General features: G+C 49.0%; 1 protein-coding gene across 4 annotated transcripts in view; it reads left to right on the top strand.

The window, feature by feature from the left end:
• Positions 1-14168, top strand: part of PSPH (phosphoserine phosphatase) — a 67300-nt gene that overhangs the window by 42343 nt on the left and 10789 nt on the right. For 3 of the 4 annotated variants that reach the window (XM_008249662.4, XM_008249660.4, XM_051836346.2), the window contains exon 2: positions 3495-3628. Coding sequence is in view for 1 of the 4 variants with exons in the window: in XM_051836345.2 (XP_051692305.2) it covers positions 4310-4329 (20 nt within the window). In the remaining 3 variants the exon portion in view is untranslated. Of the gene's footprint in view, positions 1-3494; positions 3629-4134; positions 4330-14168 lie in introns of those variants that run through there. The other variant, XM_051836345.2, reaches the window with a different exon arrangement.

Below are 14168 nucleotides of genomic sequence, written 5' to 3'. Positions count from 1 at the left end.
GGGGGAGGAGCTGCTTCCCAGCGCACTCTGGTGGTTGCTGGCAGGATGCAGTCCCTACAGGGCTGTCGGATCTAGGGCATCCATCCCTTCCGGGCTGTTGGCTGGAGGCCTGTCTTGGTTCTTGCTACATGGCTTCTCCACGGGCAGCAGAACAAAAGGTTAGGGGACAGGGAGCAAGATGGGAACCACACTTTTTTTTTTTTAAGTATTTCAATTTTAAAAAATTTAAGTTAAGCTCATTTGTGTCATTTGTGCAGGTGACAATCCCATCACCTCTGACTCACCCCGTTCACTGGGAGGGAGTCACCATGGGGGGAGGCAGGAACACTAGGAGGCAGATTCTCTGGGGGCCATTTTTTGGGCTGCCGTCTACCGTTGGGATATTTTTGACCTCTGTTTTATTAGTCTAATAAGTTTAGCTTTTATGTTTAGGTCTGTGAGTCATTTCAAGTTAGTTTTTGGAATTGAATTGCAGGTCAGGGAAGAGTATCAGAAGATTTCCACATTTTGAGGCTGCACTGTGGCATAGCAGGTTTAACTGCTGCTCGTGACAACAATATCCTTTATTGGAGTGCTGATTGGAGTCCCAGCTGCTCTGCTTTTGATCCAGGTTCCTGCTAACGCACCTGGAAAGTAGCGGATAACAGCCCAAGTACTTGGGCCTGTGCCACCCATGTGGGAGACCCAGATGGACTTCCTGGCTCTTGGATTTGGCCTGACTCAAACCTGGCTGTTGCAGCCATTTGGGGAGTGAACTGGTAGATGGAAAATCAACCTCTCTCTGCATTTCAAATAAATCATTTTTTAAAAAACAATATCCATATTTTATCATAACTTCCAAGAAGAACTTCAATATAATAATAATTACAGCCCTGTCATTTTCATGTTGGTGAAACAAAATAGAAGGGACTTCTTAAGTTTTCACACAATTTAATACCTGCCCAATTTAAAAAAGTCATGTAGATGCTTCTTGGGATGCCCACATCCCATATTGGAGTGCTGAGTTCAAGTCCCGACTCCAGCTTCCTACTAATGTGCACTCTGGGAGCTGGCAGGTGATGGCTCAAGTACTTGAGTCCCTGCCACCCATATGGGAGACCTGAAATGAGTCTGGGCTCCTCATTTTGGCCTGGCCTATGTCCAGCAGTTGTGGGAATTTGAGAAGTGAACCAACAGTGGGAAGATCTCTATTTTTGTATCTCTGTGTCAGTCTTCCTGCCTTTCAATTAAACAAAAATTTATGAAAATGTCAAGTAGCAGTGTATGAATTCCAGATTAGGAGACAAATAGGGTAGATCTTTCATTAGAATAATTCTCTTTTATTTATTTTAACATTTTTCTTTATTCGAGAGGCAGAGAGAGAGAGGGTATGAGTGCTTCCATCTGCTGGTTCACTCCACAGATACCCACAACAGCTCCCAGGTCTCCCAGATTGATGGCAGGGATCTAATTACTTAAGTTATTACCTGGGGCTGGCACTGTGGCATAGTGGGTAAAGCTGCCACCTGCAGTGCTGGCATCCCATATGGGCGCCGGTTCAGGTCCCGGGTGCTCCACTTCCTATCCAGCTCTCTGCTATGGCCTGGGAAAGCAGCAGAGGATGGCCCAAACCCACTTAGGAGACCCGGAAGAAGCTCCTGGCTCCTAGCTCCTGGCTTCAGATTGGCTTAGCTCCGGCCATTGCAGCCAACTGGGAGTCAACCAGCGGATGGAAGACCTCTCTCTCTCTCTCTCTTTCTCTCTCTCTCTCTCTGTCTCGCCCTCTTTCTGTGTAACTCTGACTTTAAAGCAAAATAAATAAATCTTTTAAAAAAATAAGTTAGCACCTGTTGCCTCCCATGGTCCATATTAGCAAGAAGCTGGAGTCCAGGTATCAAACCCAGGCATTCAGATATGGGACTCAGATGTCATAACCCCTAGGCCAAATGCCCATGCCACATTTCTCTTTTAGATGTAAACAGTATCAAAGGAGAAAGGGTAAAGTACATTAAAGAGGCAAATTGGAAATACTCTTTGGTTGTCCTGCCATCCTGGGAGTGGATCCTTTTTGAGGAGTGAGCAGTACCTTTGGGAAAGGTTTCCCTGGCCTGCAGCTCTCCTGGGCCTGTAGGGATGCAGCACACCTGCAGGAGGAAGCCAGCTTTGCTCAGCAGAGTGCAAGACTTGCATCCCCAGGACAGGGGCTGAGTCCTCCTGGTACTCTTTCTCCTCCACTAGTGGCTCAGGTGCAAGGAGAGGGAAGCCGAACCCTTTGCTCCCAGTTCAGTAGGGACCATTTTTGAGTCTTCTGTCATTCTTGCCTCCTGTTCTTTTTTTTTTTTTTTTAAGATTTATTTATTTATTTGAAAGTCAGAGTTACACAGAGAAAGAAGGAGAGGCAGAGAGAGAGAGGTCTTCCAGCCGCTGGTTCACTCCCCAGTTGGCTGCAATGGCTGGAGCTGTGCCAATCCGGAGCCAGGAGCCAGGAGCTTCTTTCCAGTTTCCCTCCCAGGTGCAGGGGCCCAAGGACTTGGGCCATCTTCCGTTGTTTTCCCAGGCCATAGCAGAGAGCTGGATAGGAAGTGGAGCAGCCAGGACTTGAACCAGTGCCCATATGGGATGCCGGCACGGCAGGCGGCAGTTTAACCTGCTATGCCATAGTGCCGGCCCCGCCTCCTGTTCTTAACCAGTTATTTTTATCTTTCTCTCCTGCTTCTTTCTGGGATCTCACACCTTTATCCACTTCTCTTATATCTGCACTTTTGGATACGAGGATGATAATTCAAGGTTGTTGGCTTTGGTCCCTTGTTTCTGGGTGGCAGAACTCCGCCGTGCTCTTGGAGTGCAGGTGGCTTTGTCTCCTTATTTGAGGACAGCAGGGACCCACGGCTGCCGGCTGCCGTGTGCTACTGTGATTGCATTATGTGCTCCCTACAGGCCCTCTTGCCTTTGTCCCCTGCTAATCAGGTGTAGGTGATTTCCTGTCGGGCTTGGAGCAGTGCAGAATTGAAGCTACAGAAAAGAGTGTGTCTCCAGCAGTGCTTGGAGGAGGCAGCAGGGAAGCCTTTCCCAGAGGAAGCGGTCGGATGAAACTTTGCCGCTGAGCCTTTGGGTACCAGACATGGTAGTGGGGCAGGTCCCCCCCTTTTAAATTTATTTTATTTATTTGAAAGACAGATTTACAGAGAGAGATAGAGACAGAGAGAGAGGTCTTCCATCCGCTGGTTCACTCCCCGGATGGCTGCAACGGCTGGAACTGCACCATCACAGGAGCTTCTTCCAGTTCTTCCACGTGGGTGCAGGGGCCCAAGGGCTTGGGCCATCTTCTACTGCTTTCCCAGGCCATAGCAGAGAGCTGGATTGGAAGTGGAGCAGCTGGGACTTGAACCAGCACCCATGTGGGATGCTGGTGCTTCAGGCCACGACTTTAACACACTGCGCCACAGTGCCGCCCCCCCCGCCTTTTTGTGATGTGTCTGGATTTTGACTCTCGTCTCCTCATTCTCTGTTTCTAGGCTCTTTCTTGCTCTTGCAGAACCCGTAGGTCTTTCCTGAATTTGTAGTCTGAACGTTACACTGCATTTGTATCCAGGAAAGGAAGAGGAAGAGAGAAGAGCCTTGTCTTTCTGGAATACAGCACTGGAGACACGTGAGTCTGATTTGTTCTTTGTTGTCATTGGGTTTTTTTTTTTTTTTTTTACATTTTTTAAAGATTTCTTTATTTGTTATTTGAAAGGCATCATCTTTTTTTAAGATTTTCTGTATTTATTTGAAAGTCAGAGTTGCACAGAAGAGAAAGAGAGGCAGAGAGGGAGAGAGAGAGAGAGGTCTTCCATCCACTGGTTCACTCCCCAGTTGACTGCAATGGCTGGAGCTGTGCAATCCGAAGCCAGGAATCAGGAGCTTCTTCTGGGTCTCCCACGTGGGTGCAGGGGCCCAAGGACTTGGGCCATCTTCTACTGCTTTCCCAGGCCATAGCAGAGAGCTGGATCTGAAGTGGAGTAGTAGGGACTCGAACCAGCACCCATATGGGATGCCGGCACCACAGGCAGTGGCTTTACCCGCTATGCCACAGCGCAGTCCTGAAAGACGTCATTATTTACAGAGAGGGACAGACAGAGAAAGAGATCTTCCATCCTCTGGTTTATTCCCCAGATGACTACAACAGCTGGCCCTGGGCCAGACTGAAGCTAGGAACCAGGAACTCCATCCGAGTTTCCCACCTGGATGCAGGGGCTCAAGCACTTAGGCCACCTTCCTTGCTCTCCCAGGAGCATTAGCAGGGAGCTGGACAGGAAGTGGAGCAGCCGGGACTCAAACCATCGCCCATATGGGAAGCCGGCATCACAGGTATTAACCCACTACACCACAACACCTTCTGCTGGTGGTTACAGGGTTGTCTATCAACAGTTTATGCTTTACCAGAATTAAAAAAAAATGCTGGCCAGCGCTGCGGCTCAATAGGCTAATCCTCCACCTGCGGCGCCGGCACCCCGGGTTCTAGTCCCGGTCGGGGTGCTGGATTCTCTCCCGGTCGCCCCTCTTCCAGGCCAGCTCTCTGCTGTGGCCCGGGAGTGCAGTGGAGGATGGCCCAAGTCCTTGGGCCCTGCACCCGCATGGGAGACCAGGAGAAGCACCTGGTTCCTGGCTTCAGATCAGCGCGGTGCGCCAGCCGCAGCGCGCCGGCCGGCCGTGGTGGCCGTTGGAGGGTGAACCAATGGAAAAGGAAGACCTTTCTCTCTGTCTCTGTCTCTGTCTCTCTCTCTCTCTCTCTCACTGTCCACTCTGCCTGTTAAAAATTTTTAAAAAAATTTAAAAAATGCTGTAGGCTATATGCACACATAAAATCTCGGATTACCAGGGGGAATAGCTGTTTTTTTAAATCAGCAAATATACCCCGAGCACTTTGTCCAGGGCCCCTGGGCCCAGGTACAGGAAGGCTCTTTGATTCCTGTTCTTCAAAATCTGCTGTGCATTGTTCAGGCTGCCTGAGCAGACTCGCCCCTACCGAGCTCCCAAGGCCCAGCCAGCTCTGTTCTCTCCGCTGCGCTTAACCCTCACAACCTCTGCACTGACTGTTATCTCCTCTTGCACAGATGAAGGTAAGAGGTCATCCCCAGCAAAAAGCAAAGGCAGTTCGGAGCTCTTTAATACCTCTTGTGAGATGGGAGGTATTGATGGGAAAGTTAAGAGAGAGAGTTTGTTGAGGCAAGGAAGTTTTTTCCCACTTATCCGAAAACCAGGCCTCTTGAAGTTGGCCCTGAAGGAACACTTTGGCTTTTGTACTTTGGAGCTAGGACTGAGAAGGGCTTGTCAGCAGTTGGACCAGCTGGGGGCCAGCCAGGGGCCAGCCAGTCAGGAGTGGACAGGACAGGGCCTGGAAGCTTCTGTGTTGGACATCCACTCTTCCACCAGGGTTCCTCCCTGCCTGCCCTCCCCTTTCCTCCCCCGCATCAGCCAGATGTGAGGGATCCAGAGTCCATTTCCAGCAACGATTTTTCTTTGTGTGAAATTCTAATGTACACAAGGAGAAGCAACCAAACTCAGCAGATTTGGTTCCCCTATAGTCGGGAGAGCTTTGAGTCACTCCCGGTGGAGATAATGTGGACGGCGGCAGTCGTGAGTGAGCTAAGTGCAGAGCAGTTTCCAGTGCAGGTTGCGAGAAGCTAAAGGAGGTCGAGGCCAAGCTTGCTGTGCTGCTCAGTGAAGCAGAGAAGGAGCTGAAACCCTGGTAACTCAAGGTAGAAGACACAACTGCTGGCACGAGCATTTCAGCGACAGAGTTAAAGCCACATAATCCAGGGAGGAAAGGATCGCCCTTCCAGGTCGACGCAGTGGAAGATTTGTCTCAAGTGTTCTCTTTTCCCTGTCTTTAGGACCACATTGCAACCCAGGAGCAACTGTCAATAACTCCAGGTTTTTCTTTCTTTTAAAAATTGGGGCCAGCATTGTGGCATAGTGAGTTAAGCCGGTGCCTGCAACACTGCTGGCATCCCTTATGGGCACCAGTTTGACTCCCAGCTGCTCCACTTCTGGTCCAGCTCCCTGTTAATGTACCTGGGAGAGCAGCAGAAGATGGGCCAAGTATTTGGGCCTGTGCACCCACGTGGAAGACCTGGAAGAAGCTCCTGGCTTCTGGCTTTGGCCTGGCTGAGCCCTGGCCATTGCAGCTATTTGGGGAGTAAAGCAGTGGATGGAAGATTTCTCTCTATCTCTGTGTCCCTTCCTTTCTGTTACTCTGCCTTTCAAATAAATAATTTAAAAAATTTATTTATTTATTGTAAAGGCAGAGTGACAGAGAGAGAGGCAGAGAGACAGAGAAAGATCTTCCATCCATTGATTCACTCCCTAAATGGCTGCAACTGCTGTGGTTGGGCCAGGCCAAAGTCAGAAACCCAGAACTCCATCTGGGTTTCCCACATGGGTGGCAAGGGCCCAAATATGTAGGCCATCGTCTGCTGCCTTCCCAGGTGCATTTGCAAGGAGCCGGATCAGAAGCAGAGTTGCTAGGATATGAACCAGCACTTCCATGGAGGATGCCTGTGTTGCAAGTGGTAGCTTAATCTGCTACACCGCAATGCTGGCCCCTCCTTTTAGCACTTCTTACATCATTTTTCTGTACCTGGCTTCCTCCCCACTCACCTGTGGCTCATTCTCCGTGCGCAGTGCAATTGCACTGCGTTAAGCACTGTTTCGCCGCTGCTGGGCTGCCTGTCTCCTAGACTCTCACAGTGAGTCCTCCTGGCCTTGTGATATGAATGAAGGGATCCCTGCGTTAACAGAGTCAAATTCCCAGTTTCTGAGCCACACAAGAGAGTAGCTGTGGAGCTCCCTGGAGTTCTATGGCTCAGTGGCAACTGGATGGTTAATGAAATCTGTATCTATCTGCTGGTCTCCCGTGGGAGGCACAGACTTTCTTCTCCCACTCTTCCTGACTCGTCACCCATCGTGTGTAGCCAGCTAGCAGAACCTTGGCCTGAATTCCTGATGAAAATCTTTGACAAGGGGTTCTTACCAATGCTTAACCTTGATCAGTTCTGCTTAATCTATGCACCTCTTCTATATTGCCTCTGTGTGCTTAAAATCCAAGTTGTACTTCTTTTTAAAGATTTATTTTATTTATTTGAAAGGCAGAGTTACAGAGAGAGAGAGAGAGAGAGAGAGAGAGAGAGTTTTCTTTCATCCTCTGGTTCACTCCCCAAACAGTCATAATGGCTGGGACTGGGCCAGGTTAAAGCCAGAAGCCATGAGCTCCATCTGGGTCTCCCACATGGGTGTAGGGACCCAAGCATTTGGACTGTCCTCCAGCGCTTTCCCAGGCACACTAGCAGGGAGCTGGATCGGAAGTAGAGCAGCCAGGACTCGAAGAAGAGCGGCACCCGTGTGGGATGCTGGTGTTACAGGTGGTGGCTTTACCTGCTACGCCACAGCGCTGGCCCCAAGTTTTGTTTTTTGCCCACACTTAGTTAGCTCTGTGATCTTAGGTAAAGCTATAGAGGTATAACTTCCTTATCTCTAGTAGTAATAAGCCTGTGAAATGGACATGTTAATTTTATTTCTGCAGAAACGCATGGGGTCAGACTCAGATTATAAAATCTTCCAACTTTAGAAGATAAAACACTGATTCTGTCTCATGGTAAAGTCATTTTTGCTAGCTAAGGATTTTTATTTATTTAAAGACTTATTTATTTGAAAGACAGACTAACAGAGAGAGAGAGAAAGAAAGTGAGAGAGAGAGAAGGGGCTGGTGCTGTGGTGTAGTGAGTAAAGCTGCCATCTGCAGTGCAGGCATCCCATATGGGGGCCAGTTAGAGTCCTGGCTGCTCCACTTCCGATCCAGCTCTGTGCTATGGCCTAGGAAAGCAGTAGAAGATGGCCCAAGTCCTTGGTCCTCTGCACCTGTGTGGGAGACCCAGAAGAAGCTCCTGGCTTCAGATCGGTGCAGCTCCAGCTGTTGTGACCAACTGGTGAGTGAACCAGCATATGGAAGACATCTTTCTCTGTCTCTACCTCTTTCTCTGCCTCTCCTCTCTCTCTGTGTAACTCTGATTCTCAAGTAAAATAAATAAATCTTAAAAAAAAAGAAATAAACAGAGAGAAATATATAGAAATCTTCCATCCACTGATTCACTCCTCAGATGACCCCAACAGTCAGGACTGGGCCAGGCTGAAGCCAGGAGCCTGGAACTTGATCTGGGTTTCCTATGGGTGTGGTGGGAACCCAAGTAGGTGAGCCATCACCTGCTGCCTCCCAGGGTGCACGTTAGCAAGAAGCGTGGTGGGAAGTGGGGAGCCAGTTCTCAAACCAGGCACTCCTATATGGGATGCTGCCGGCACTCCTCAGTGCCATTTGTAACTGCTGCACTGCCATGGTTAAGGTTTGTAACTCTAGGCTATGAGCATATTAAGTTGGAAGAATATATATAAATTTCCCCATGACATGAGGAATGTATGATTCTAGCCAGAGGGAACAGCAAATGCAAAGGTATAGAGGAATAAAAAAAAGTGACAGAATTTAAGGTAAAGTTTCTCATATTCTTTGAGCATAAGTTTGTGTGCATCTGTTTGTTGGCAGAGAGGAGCAATGGGGACCAGGTTTGGTAAAATAAATGGAAGCCAAATCGTGAATGAATTGGGTAACAGAGACATTATGTGAATTTGTATACTATTGATACAGGATGGGTTAGCAAAGACATCATCACAAGGTCTGAGAAGATAGTCTTCACAGGGACTGACGCTCTGGCATAGTGGGTAAAGCTGCTGCCTGCAGTGCCAGCATCTTATGTGGGTGCTGGTTCGAGTCCTGGCTGCTGCACTTCCGATTCAACTCTTTGTTATAGCCTGGGAAAGCAGCAGAAGATGGCCCAAGTCCTTGGGCCCCTGCACCCGTGTGGGAAAATTGGAAGAAGCTCCTGGCTCCTGGCTTTGGCTCAGCCCAGCTCTGACCATTGTGGCCATTTGGGGAGTGAACCAGCAGATGGAGGACCTTTCTCTCTCTCTGTCCCTGTCCCTCTGTAATTCTGCCTTTCAAATAAATTAATTAAAAAAAAAAGAATGAAATCCTATCTTTAAAAAAAAATTCAGGCCGGCACCATGGCTCACTAGGCTAATCATCCACCTGCGGTGCTGGCACCCCGGGTTCTAGTCCTGGTTGCCCCTCTTCCAGTCCAGCTATTTGCTGTGGCCCAGGAAGGCAGTGGAGGATGGCCCAAGTGCTTGGGCCCTGCACCTGCATGGGAGACCAGGAGGAAGCACCTGGCTCCTGCCTTCAGATCGGCGCAGCACTGGCCGTGGTGGCCATTTGGGGGGTGAATCAACGGAAGGAAGACCTTTCTCTCTGTCTCTCTCTCACTGTCTAACTCAGCCTGTCAAAAAAAAAAAAAAATTAAAAAAAAAAAACAACTCTTCACCTGGCTTGATTCTAAGTAGTTGGTGATTACTCACCAGTCAGACCTGTCAGGCAAGTACAGTAATACACTTGTAATGCAAATGACTCTGTTAAAAATAGTTTTTACCTTTCAGAAATAAAAAACAAATATTTTTTGAATGAAATGATATGCTTTGCTTAGAGATAATGAGGGAAGGTGAGAGTGCATGGGGCAGTTGATGAAGCTAGGATGATTCTGATTATTAAAGCCTAATGATGAGCCGGCGCCGTGGCTCAATAGGCTAATCCTCCACCTTGCGGCACCGGCACACCGGGTTCTAGTCCCGGTTGGGGCGCCGGATTCTGTCCCGGTTGCCCCTCTTCCAGGCCAGCTCTCTGCTGTGGCCCGGGAGTGCAGTGGAGGATGGCCCAGGTGCTTGGGCCCTGCACCCCATGGGAGACCAGGAAAAGCACCTGGATCCTGGCTCCTGCCATCGGATCAACGCGGTGCGCCGGCTGCAGCGGCGGCCATTGGAGGGTGAACCAACGGCAAAGGAAGACCTTTCTCTCTGTCTCTCTCTCTCTCACTGTCCACTCTGCCTGTCAAAAATTAAAAAAAAAAAAAAAAAAAAAAAAAAAAAGCCTACTGATGAATGGGGGGAGTCATTCTATGTCTTTTGTATGTGTTTGAAATTTTCCATGATAAAAAGTGAAAAAAAAAAGTTTAGTGTGGATGTCTAACTGTGCTGGTCATAATTTATCACTTTGTTTATTCTTCAGCCCTCAGAAATTAAGTGAGCATCCACTCTAAAGAGGCCCTAGGATCAGGATCCCAAAGTGGAAATGAGAGGCCTATAAATAAGTTCAAGAAGGGTGGAACTATTAGTTTTTTTTTGTTTGTTTGTTTGTTTGTTTGTTTTGACAGGCAGAGTTAGCGTGAGAGAGAGACAGAAAGAAAGGTCTTCCTTTTTTCTGTTGGTTCAACCCTCAAGTGGTCACTGTGGCCGGTGCGTTGCAGCCGGCCCGCTGCGCTGATCTGAGGCCAGGAGCCAGGTGCTTCCTCCTGGTCTCCCATGGGGTGCAGGGCTCAAGCACTTGGGCCATCCTCCATGCCTTCCTGGGCCACAGCAGAGAGCTGGACTGGAAGAGGGGCAACCAGGACAGAATCCGGCGCCCCAACCGGGACTAGAACCCGGGGTGCCGGCGCCGCAGGCGGAGGATTAGCCTAGTGAGCTGCGGCGCCGGCCTAGGGGTTTCATATGGTAAAGTTCTGGGGGAGATTGTCCCTAGCTGAGGGTAATCAGGGAAGATGTTAAGGTGAAGAAGTGGAGTGGGCATTTGGTGCAGTGGTTAAAACACCACTTGAGGGGCTGACATTGTGGTGTGGCAGGTTAAGCTGCCACCTGCAATGCCAGCATCCCATATGGGTGCTGGTTCGAGTCCTGGCCGTTCCATTTCCTATCCAGCTCCCTGCTAACGTGCCTGGGAAAGCAGCACAAGATGGCCCAAGTGCTTGGGCCCCTGCACTCACATGGGAGACCTGGATGGAGCTCCCAGCTCCTGGCTTCAGCCTGGCCCAGCCACAGCTGTTGCAGCCATTTGGGGAGTGAGCCAGAGCAGATGGAAGATCTCTCTGTCTCTCCCTCTCTCTCTACAACTCTGCCTTTCAAATAAATGAAATCTTAAAAAAAAAAAAAAAAAAAAAAAGGTGCCACTTGGGACATCCACATCCTATAGATTTAAGTCTTGGCTCTACTTCTGATTTGAGCTTCCTGCTTATTGCACCCTGGGAAGCAGCAGGTGATGACCAAGTGGTTGGGTCCCTGCTTACCCATGAGTGAGACTGGATAGAATTCTTGGCTCTTGGCTTTGGCCTCTGAACCTTGGCTGTTGGGGAGTGAACCAACAGATGGGAGATCTCTGTCTCTCTACCAAATAAATGAAATAAGTACATAAGGTGAAGACGATATCGGAGCTTTATTTACTCATTTAATTTGACAAATATTTTTGAGCCCTGATGTATGCCCAGCACTGTTCTCAGCTCAGAGTTTAGCAGTGAACAAGTCAGATAAATATCCCTGTTATTAAGAAACTTACATCCTTAGCGATGCTAGACAAACAAAAGACATGCATCTTATTGTATGTTAGATAATAGATGTTCCTGAGAAAAGAAAGTGTGAGGGAGATTAGTCAGGTTGAGGGGAGGGGCAGCGTGCAGTGATAAGCATGATGGTCAGCATTGCCTCTTCAGAGGAGGTGGTATTTGGGCAAACATTTAAACTTTTTATTTTATTTTACTTATTTGAAAGAGCGAGAGCAAGAGAGAGAGAGAAAGAGATCTTTGATCCACTGGTTCACTCTCCAAATGCCTGCAACAGCCAGGGGCTGTGCCAAACCAAAGTCAGGAGCCAGGAACTCAATCCGGTTCTCCCACGTGGGTGGCAGGGACCCACGTACTTGAGCCGTCACTTGCTGCCTTCCGGGGTTTGCATTAGCAGGAACTGGATCAGAAGCAGAGTAGGGACTCAGACCAAACAGTCTGCTATGGAACGTGAGCGTGAGCGTCCCAGGTAGGGGCTGAAGCATTGTCCCAACACCAGCCCCTGGGCAAACTTTTGGAGATAAAGGAGTTGACCAAGAAGATATTGAGGTGAAGAGCATTCCCAGCCCAGGGCCCAGCTAGAGCAGAGGCCCTGCGTGGGGAGCCTGTCTGATCCATTTGTAGAGCCACAAGCAAGGCTAGGGCAGAGTGAGTGCAGGGGCAAGGAGTAGGCAGTGAGGTCAGAGCTGTAACACAGAAGGGGGCTGGGGGTCATGGCACAGTGTTGGGTTGAGGGGTGAATCTTATAAGCAATCAGAATCTTGGCTTCTACTTGTAATGAGATGAGGAGCCACTGAAGGGTTTTGAGCCAGAGGAGTGACATGCTCCAACTGACCCCTTATAGGGTTTCCTCTGGCTGTTGTGTTAAGAACAAATACTGGGGCCTGCGCCATGGCTCACTTGGTTAATCCTCCACCTGCATCGCCGGCATCCCATATGGGTGCCGGGTTCTAGTCCTAGTTGCTCCTCTTCCAGTCCAGCTCTCTGCTATGGCCCCGGGAAGGCAGTGGAGGATGGCCCAGGTGCTTGGACCCTGTACCTGCATGGGAGACCAGGAGGAAGCACCTGGCTCCTGCCTTCAGATTGGTGCGGCACACCAGCCATAGCAGCCATTTGGGGAGTGAACCAATGGAAGGAAGACTTCTCTCTGTCTCTCTCTCTCACTGTCTAACTCTGCCTGCAAAAAAAAAAAAAAAAAAAAAAAAAAGAACAAATACTGGGATGGGGGAATCTTTTCGGGGGCTATTGGTGCAGTCTTGGGAAGAAACAGTGGTACGGTGGGCTAGAGCAATAGCAGTGGGTGTGGTGAAAAGTGATCAGATTTTAGTTCTATTATATTTTAGGTTATATCTGGTTATAGTTTATATTTTGTTCTATTGGAATTTTCTGAAAGATTATAGGTGGGGTGCAGGAGAAAGATATGAGGGATGAGTGACGGGTGGAGTTGGCATCACGAGAGGGAAGGAAAGCTTCAAGAATGACAGGTCTTTTGTTGTTGGTTTGTGGGCAGGGAAGAGCAGGAGTTCACTTTTGGACGGGTCAAGTTTGCGGTGTTTATTTACTGAACATCTAAGTGGAGGCCATGCAGGTCATTGGGAGTTTAGAGTTTGGGAGAGAGACCCAAACTGCAGGCATTCCTGTGGGAGTCCCTGTATTCAGGATGGCACTTGGAGCCATGAGCCAGGATGATTCAAGTGAGTGAAGGTAGATAGCCAAGACCAAGGTTGGGTCAGGAGACAGCACTGTGTTTTTGTTTGTTTGTTTCTGATTTATTTATTTTATTTGAAAGTCAGAGTTACAGAGGGAGAGGGAGAGACAGTGAGAGAGATCTTCCATCTGCTGATTCACTCCCCAGATGGCCACAACAGCCAGAGCCAGGAGCATGGAGCTTCATTCAGGTCCTCCCACATGGGTGGCAGGGGCCCAAACACTTGGCCCAGATCAGAGGCAAGGCAGTCAGGACTCAAACCTGCCCCATGATATGGGGTGCTGGCAATGCAAGTAGTAGCTGAACCCGCTGCTCTGCCTCTCATTCGGCTTCCCGTAATGCACCTGTGAGGGCAGCGGAAGATGGCTCCAGCGCTTGGACCCCTGCCATCAGTGTGGAGGTTTTGGCTCATGGCTTTGGCCTGCACAGACCTGGCTGTTGTGGCCATTTGAAGAGTGAACCAACCAACAGAAGATTATTCCCTCCCTCTCCCTCTCCCTCTCCCTCTCTCTCTCTCTCTCTTTCTGTAGCTCTGCCTTTCACGTAAATAATAAATAAATAAATAAATCTTAAAAAACCACACGTGCATAAAGCAGACTAGATTTGCTCTGCATATACCATAGCTTGACAGCCTTTGGCTTAAAACTTTTTTTTCCCCAGAGTGTACTTTGAACCAGATTATCCTGCCAGATGCATTGGTTAGAAATCAGTTATGAAGTGGGTTGACCAGTTCCTTTGAATCTGTTTTTAGCCACAGTCTCCTCTAAATTTAGATCATGTGCATCATCTGCGTGGCCTTGTACCTGAAACACGAGTCTGCGGAAGGCTGATGTGGCCAGCCTTCCCGATCTCTTTCACCCCAATTCGAGTCCAGTTCTTTTCTCCAAAAGTAAAACAACAGCAGCAACTACAAAAGCCCAAATCCTGGTTGCAACTCTGTCCTCCTTGGCTCCGGCACCGTGTGCCGCCCACTCTCTTCCTGCGACCTCTCTTTTCATTCCCAGGCCATGGCT

Source organism: Oryctolagus cuniculus, chromosome 19 (genome assembly GCF_964237555.1).
Source record: "Oryctolagus cuniculus chromosome 19, mOryCun1.1, whole genome shotgun sequence".
In the NCBI taxonomy this organism is placed as follows: domain Eukaryota; kingdom Metazoa; phylum Chordata; class Mammalia; order Lagomorpha; family Leporidae; genus Oryctolagus; species Oryctolagus cuniculus.
Note: the sequence above shows the minus strand (reverse complement) of the source record. Positions and strands in the feature narration are given on the sequence as shown.